This window comes from Sinocyclocheilus anshuiensis, unplaced genomic scaffold (genome assembly GCF_001515605.1).
Source record: "Sinocyclocheilus anshuiensis isolate Anshui unplaced genomic scaffold, SAMN03320099.WGS_v1.1 scaffold375, whole genome shotgun sequence".
NCBI lineage: Eukaryota > Metazoa > Chordata > Actinopteri > Cypriniformes > Cyprinidae > Sinocyclocheilus > Sinocyclocheilus anshuiensis.
Genome location: NW_015549594.1, coordinates 1,293,809 through 1,301,707, shown reverse-complemented (window position 1 = coordinate 1,301,707; position 7,899 = coordinate 1,293,809). Strand labels below are relative to the sequence as shown.

At 35.3% G+C, this 7,899-nt stretch overlaps 1 pseudogene and 2 gene segments (V, D, J or C); all 3 read left to right on the top strand.

Annotated features, from left to right (window-relative positions):
* The first annotated feature begins 877 nt into the window (after positions 1-877).
* On the top strand, positions 878-1,373 carry LOC107658318 (T-cell receptor alpha chain V region RL-5-like). The segment is given in 2 exon segments: positions 878-917; positions 1,021-1,373. Coding segments are annotated over 2 exon segments (393 nt in total).
* A 1,314-nt stretch (positions 1,374-2,687) lies between these two features.
* LOC107658317 (Ig kappa chain V-VI region NQ2-6.1-like) lies at positions 2,688-3,181 on the top strand. The segment is given in 2 exon segments: positions 2,688-2,727; positions 2,829-3,181. Coding segments are annotated over 2 exon segments (393 nt in total).
* Positions 3,182-6,304: 3,123 nt separating this feature from the next.
* Positions 6,305-6,821, top strand: LOC107658316 (Ig lambda chain V-VI region WLT-like; annotated as a pseudogene).
* The last annotated feature ends 1,078 nt before the right edge of the window (positions 6,822-7,899 follow it).

The window sequence follows — 7,899 nt, the reverse complement described above, 5'->3', positions numbered from 1 at the left end:
TAAAGCATGTCAACATATTCTGTTACACCAAATACACAAAATAATGATCTTTAAAAGAGCATCATATGACCCCTTTAAAGTGTCATGGCAGAGCATTGAAGTCGACTAGTCGACTAATGGATTAGTCGGTGCAACCCCTAGTACTCGGTATCGGCAAGTACCAAAAATAAAAGTATCGGTATCGGGCGAGTACTGGAAAAAGTGGTATCGGTGCATCCCTAACTCTCAATAATCAAATTCATTCTTAATAACCCCTTAAAGAATAGGAGCGTGTTTGATCAATGGGGTTTGCAAACCGAGAACTGATGCTTCTCATTCAGAACTGGTTCGTTAAAAGTCAATCAATCAATCAATCAATCAATCTATCTATCTATCTATCTATCTATCTATCTATCTATCTATCTATCTAGAAAAAGTCTTAGATCTTTGAGTTCAGCTCATGAAAAATGGGGGCAAAAACAAAAGTGTTGCGTTTATAATTTTGTTCAGTGTATCTATCTATCTATCTATCTATCTATCTATCTATCTATCTATCTATCTATCACACAAAAAAGCCATTACATATTCAGGTTAAAGAACAAATAACTCTTATGTGCGGGTTCTTTTTAGTAAATCAAAAAAGTACAATCAGTATAGTCTGATTCCTGGATGAATTAGTCAGTTTTTGTAGTGAAACAATCACATAGTTACATCTAAACTACTGAGAGATAAATTTGAAAAGGTGCTGTTGAATTATTTTTGTTTCCCATCCCTGCTGTTGGGGGTAGAATAAAACTTATGTAATCCTTCAATGCTGTCAGTAGGAGGAGCTCTTTGAGAGTGTATTTTCATTCCTGACATCTAAGTGTGCTGTCATTCTGTTAGTTAAAACATCATTATGTGGGCCTATTTACTATTGTTCCTTTCAGCACTTGCAGGTAAGAATGCTTTTCTTTCCATATTAATTCTTCATATAAAAATGTAATTCATTAACATTTTAAATGATTTATACATATCTATGAATACATATTTGCTTGACAGGAGACTCTCTTGGGGATCTAATAACTTCTCATGATTCTGAAATACAAGCTCAAGATGGTAACAGTGTTACTCTCTACTGCAACTACACTGGTGTTGTTTATAATCTACTGTGGTATCGTCAGTATCACAGATCCAAACCAGAACTCCTTCTCTCCATGACTGAATCTGGAGATCCAGTTAAAGCCGATCCATCAGCCCACTGGTTATCAGCTAAAGTTGACAAACACAGAAAGCTCATGGAACTGGAAATCAGCCCTGCTAAAGTATCAGACTCTGCACAGTATTACTGTGCCCTGGTGCCCACAGTGACAGGAAACCTTTTTCCTCTGCACAAAATCTTGCCAATGGTATAGCTTAACATTTCAAAGCTCATAGGCTGGCTGACAAATTATTTCCATTAACTGATACTTGACTTTTATTCAACTATTTTATTTATTTATATATTTATTTACTTACTCTATTTTCTTTCAGTCAGAAAGCTGTAGCTTTGACAAAATAATTGCTATATTGTCTGTGTTGGTCTGATATAAAAACATAACAATACTCATCTAAACATTTAAATTGGTATAATGGTAGAAACTATTCCTTTCCTTTGCCTGAAGTGAGCAAGGACAGGACATAGTATGTAGGAGGAGCTCAATGTTTGAGTTCAGCAGAACAAATCAAAGATACAACACTGACTTACCTTCATACAGATACTGATAGAATCCAGAACTAAAATGTTTCTCATCTATTCTCTTTTAATATTTCTCCTAAGCTACAGTAAGTACAATCACTTATATTCTACACCTCAAACTAATGAAAGAATAAGCTATTTATCAAAGCAATGCAAATTTAAAATGTAAAGCTATAACAAAAATGGCTTTCTTTGCAGATGTGAGAATGTCAACAGGCCAAATGAAACATCTGTAGTTTTAACTGAAGGAAGCAGCACCACTCTGTCCTGTTCATATGATGGATCAGCTTATAGTCTACACTGGTATCGGCAGAAGCCTGGAGTTTCTGCTGCTGTTTGTGAGGTCTACTAAAACTGTAATTCCAGCTTCTCCACCTCATCCACATATGTCCATCAGACTCCGTAATAATAATGGTGTGGATCTGGAGATCTCCTCTGCTGCTGTATCAGACTCTGCATTGTACTACTGTGCCCTAGAGCCCACAGTGACAGAAAAACAAACTGCACTGTACAAAAACTGTTTCCTTTTCTTTGCTATACAGTTGGATTTCTAAATACCAGAGCTATTCTGAACTCCCAATCTACTGGAAGTCTCTGGAAGTTGTGTTTTTAACTAAAAGAGGTTGTATTGAACTAAAAAGCTTAGACATGCAATGACATGGAAATAGACATGCAATCTTTAAAGGGGTAATAATGATCTTTAAAAAAGCATCATATGACCCCTTTAAAATATAAACATTGTTTTCATCAAGTTACTGTACAATAACCTTGCAATATATTATTTGCAACTTTTGAAACATCCAGGAAAAAGCTGTTAATGTTTAAAATGTGTTTCATTTGTCTAATTTACACTAGTGAGCCTCAATTTAACATGCAGTCTGCCGGAAGGTGGAGCTCTAGGTTCAGTCATTTCAAAACAGCACGCAGAGCAGACATAAATTGAGCTAGTTGAGGAAAGTCACAAAGGCCTTTTTGTTTCTTGCTGGTGTAGATGTTTCTCCTGGTCCTCTTGATATTTTCTCCTCTTAAGGGTAAGTGATTTATAAGAATAACTTCCAAATAGAAAAATACAAATTTTGAATGTTAATGTGTCAATAAAACAATAACTGCTTACACTTTTTTTTTTAAACAGAGAATGCTGATGCTGAAGTGATAATACCATTCCTCACAGAGCAGTATGTTTTGGCAGGAAAAGATATTACTCTTTCCTGCAACTACAGTGGCTATGTTCAGAATTTACAGTGGTATCGTCAGTATCCCCGATCCAAACCTGAGAATATCATTTTTCACACGGCGAGCAACGGTCATTCAGAGCCCAAACTTCGTCTGTACGCTGTGGCCGATAAAGGAATCAAGCTTATGAATTTGAGCATATCTACTACAAAGCTGGAAGATTCTGCTCTGTACTACTGTGCCCTGCAGCCCACAGTGACAGGAAACACAACTGCACTGTACAAAAACTTACTTATGGCCTATTCTTACTAGGAGGTGCTTTCACACCAGTCACAGTTTTCCCCAGTTGTCTTTCCTGACTGATACGATGTGATGCACTTTTCTCACGAAAATTTTCTCACAATATTTCTCACGAAATATCAACTCTGCTGCTGCATTAGTTGATTACATTTTTGCCAGCTTCCCAATGTTATGAACAGATATTTGTAGAATGCGAATTTAGCTGACAAAGAGCCTCGTAAATACAATAACGGGTTTGTCCTGGGGATGCAGCAAGTCTGACACTGTGTTCATGTTCTTATACTTGTTGAAATGTTACAATAACGTACATTACACATTATACTACATAAAGCTGTGGTTTTTATAAAAATGGGCACGCCGAGTGCTTGTGCTCTTGATTAATATTCATTCATATTGCTTCATAGCATGAAAAGATAATCTCAATGGCTTCTTTACTACGCTACTGCTGATGCCTGATGTAATGCACTACTTGCTTGTGAATTATTAGAAAGTACATTACATAGCCTACATAATAGTACAAGTAATGCAAACCCACATTAGAAACTATTTACACAAAATAATGTAATCATGACCCCTGCTTAAATAGTTTAAAATGTAATAATTGCAAGACATTTCAGGAAAATTTTAGGTAAAGCACACCATTTATATATACAAGTTTTATATATAAACTTTTTGCAAGTTCCCATGTGTAATTTTAGACACACCGATGTCACTGTAACAATCAATATTCTTGAATATGTGCATTATTCTGCCAGAAGATGGAGCTCTAGGATTCCTTCCACTCTTGAGTTCAGTGGTTCAAAAACAGAGCAGACAAACATTAACATGCATTAACTCTAGGAGGGAACTGAAAGTCTTGTCTCTCATTAGTGCAGATGTTGCTCCTGGTATTCATTATATTTTCTCTTCTAAAAGGTGAGTGATTTATAAGAATTACTGTGGAAGTGTTCTCTCCATATCCTGTTGACAGTCTAAATTACTCCATTACAAATACCAAATTACATTTTTAAACAGAGACTGCTGGTGAAGATGTCTTAAAACCAGTCTTCACAGAGAAGCATGTTTTGGCAGGAAAAGATGCTACACTGATCTGCAACTACACTGGAAATATTCAGAATCTGCAGTGGTACCGTCAGTATCCCGGATCTAACCCTGAACACCTAATTTTATACCTTGAGACCATCCCCAAATCAGAGCCCGCTCTCCGTCTGACCGCTGCAGCTGATAAAGCAGCCAAAAGTATGAATCTGACGATCTCTTCTACAGAAGTGAAAGACTCTGCCATGTACTACTGTGCCCTGGTGCCCACAGTGACAGGAAACACAACTACACTATACAAAAACGTAACGAGTAAATGATATTAAACAGAAGATCATGATTTAAAAACATTATATTCAATATTTGCATTGGCACTGTACGACTGTCATAAGTTTCAAGCATTAATTTGCTGCTCATATCTGTAAAAAGTAGTCTGATACTGTCAATGGTTGATATTTCAGAGAATCAGGGCACACAGTTGTACTTTTAAAACATATTCCAACATGTAGCAGCTAAGTGTCCATTTAATAAAGAATGTAATATTAGATAAATTAGACTTACACAACATCCTTTTTAGTTTGTATGCATCTTCCTATACAGTCAGTTATCGGTAGGGTGAGACGAGTAAGGAGGTATGTGTGGGAGGAGCTCAGTATTTTGTAAACTCCAGCAGAATAAATCAGAGACAACACACCTTCATACAGATCCTGATAGAAGTCTGAACTCAAACTACAGAATCATGTTACTCATCTCTTCTGTTTTAATATTTATCTTCAGTTACTGTAAGTAGTATTACTCATATATATTTTGCATTGTATTCCAGAACATCACAAAAATACCTGTATGTAAGAATACCTGTTTGTTTTGTTGTAAATTAAATTTTGTTGTAAATGCCCATTTCATTGCTTGCTTCTTTAATGTATTTGCAGGTGAATCTAATGGAAATGTCATCCGACCAAACCAGCCGTCTGTAGTTTTAACTGAAGGAAGCAGCACCACTCTGTCCTGTTCATATGATAGATCAGCTTACAGTCTCCACTGGTATCGACAGAAGCCTGGATCAAAACCAGAGTTTCTGCTGCTGATTGTGAGGTCTACTAAAACTGTAGTTCCAGCTTCTCCACCTCACACACATATGTCCATCAGACTCCATGATAACAAAAGTGTGGATCTGGAGATCTCCTCTGCTGCTGTATCAGACTCTGCGGTGTATTACTGTGCCCTGCAGCCCACAGTGACAGGAAAACAAACTACACTGTACAAAAACCTTCTTGTCATTTGTCTGTTGCATAGTCGCATATGATCTGCTGCATATGTTGCATATGATCTCTTTGATTTCCATTATGCTGCTGATCTAATTTGACATTTAAACATACATTACTGGCCATTGGTAATTACTGACCATTAGCAGATTGAATTTCCCTCAAACACAAAAAAATATAATTTAGGACTATAGTCATAATCAATACAAAAATGGACTATGAATTACAAAGACAAAAAAAAATCCCCATTCAGGATAAAAGAAATTCAATTGGTTCCTTTAACTAAAGCTTAGAATAAATTCAAAAGTTGTTTAAGACACATTTCTCTACGATAAATTACTAGAATTTATCAAATAGGACATTATCAAAATAACTACAGTATAGATGCATTTAAAATATTTTAAATATCTTGCCACATTAAGGTTATACAAGAGGTTTCCAGAGAGTTTATCTCCCACATAATTATTTTAGATTCTCAGTTAAGACCACACCTACTACTGAATTCCTTTGAAAGTTACTACAGTGATTTATAGTTACTTTTGTAGATATATATGTAATCTGTAATCTGCTATACAATAACTTTGGTTGTTTTAGTTACATCCAAAAAAGAAGACGTACTTAACCAGTGGTTACCACACATTCTACATAGTCTCTCAGTTTTTTTTTGTTTTTTTTTAAATCAAATCAGATTTACACCAGAGCCCCAGTTAAGCATGGCTTTTACCAGAAGGTGGAGCTCACATTCAAGTGATTTCAAAACAGAGCATATGCAGACTGAGTCAGTTAAGAGGAAACTGTAAGTCTTGACTCTACAGAACTTTTTGTCTCATTGATAATGTTGTTCCTTGTCCTCATGATATTTACCCTTTGTAAGGGTGAGTAATGCATAAGAATAATTTCCAGATTACTGATTGATTTTGATTGTGTTAATAAACCAACTATTTATATAGTCTTAATTAGTCCATGAATTTAACTGATTGATTGATTTTTTTTTAAACAGATAATGTTGATGCTGAATTGATAACATCATTCTTCACAAAGCAGCATGTTTTGGCAGAAGAGATGTTACACTTTCCTGCAACTACAGTGGTAATGTTCGCAGTCTGCAGTGGTACCGTCAGCATCCCGGATCCAAACCTGAAAATATAATTTTTTACACTGAGAGCAGCAGTCAGTCAGAGCCCAAGCTTCGTCTGTACGCTGTGGCCGATAAAGGAATCAAACTTATGAATCTGAGCATATCTTCTACACAAATGGATGATTCTGCTCTGTACTACTGTGCTCTGCAGCCCACAGTGACAGGAAACACAACTGCACTGTACAAAAACAGACAATCAGGACACACACTGTAATTACCAAACCTTACCAACATGTACCAATGTGTACAATAAGGAAAAATGAAAGAAAGGATAATTAAGAGAGCTAATAACTGCACATCAATCAGTGTAAAGATCTTCGAAACTTGTGGTTATAGTACTTTAACACTGTATATTTTCCACATAGCTTATTGTCCAAAAGAAACATTTTATTTTTTTGTGAAATCATTATATATGATTAAACATTATATATGATCTTCATTTTAATTAGAGAGTAAGCTAAAATGTATTAACATACTAGGGCTCGGCGATATAGCTAAAAAATATTAAACGATATATGTTTCATATCGTTCGGTATCGATAATTATTGACATTTTTTATAACCTTTTTTAAAACAGAGCCATAGAAAAACATTTCTCAATTTAACCACTGTATTTTTAATTTGCCCACTTTATTAAGACAAACAACAAATATATATAGGCATATATATTCTTTTTTAACAGTCAAACACAAAATAAAATTTAAACAAATATCTCCTTTCTTATGTTTTATATGCAGATTAAATAAGTCTTAAGGAAACTTTTGACTTGTTTCCCGAGGCCACAGGAGGGCGCAATGAGCAAAATAATGCAGCGCATTAAACTGTCAATTCAAATAACTGTCTATAAAAACGTGCATAACGTCTAAATTAACATATATAAAACAAATATAATTTTGTAAACTGCATAAACAATTATGAACAAAACAGCATCATGTGTTTATGCATTGCTTAGCCTAATACAAAGAGCCAAATCGCCAATCACACAGATTGCATTTAAAAACAAAAAATAAACCTTCACAAATTCGCGTCGCGTTTTCTAAACGTTAAAACTGTTTTAACTTTGCTTGACTTTCTTTGCATCTCTTGCATGAGACGCAAGTGCAGCGGTCATATTTGTCCGTCTAAAAATTTGCTGAATATGCGTTCTGTGTGAATGGCTTGGTTTCGGTTTTAACCTAATCAAGATCTTCTACGTATTGAGCTACTATATTTCTCTAATATTTTGAACGAATAACACAGCAGCGGTGCATCTCGTGGGCTAGACTAACAAAACATTAAAATGCAACGTCACTT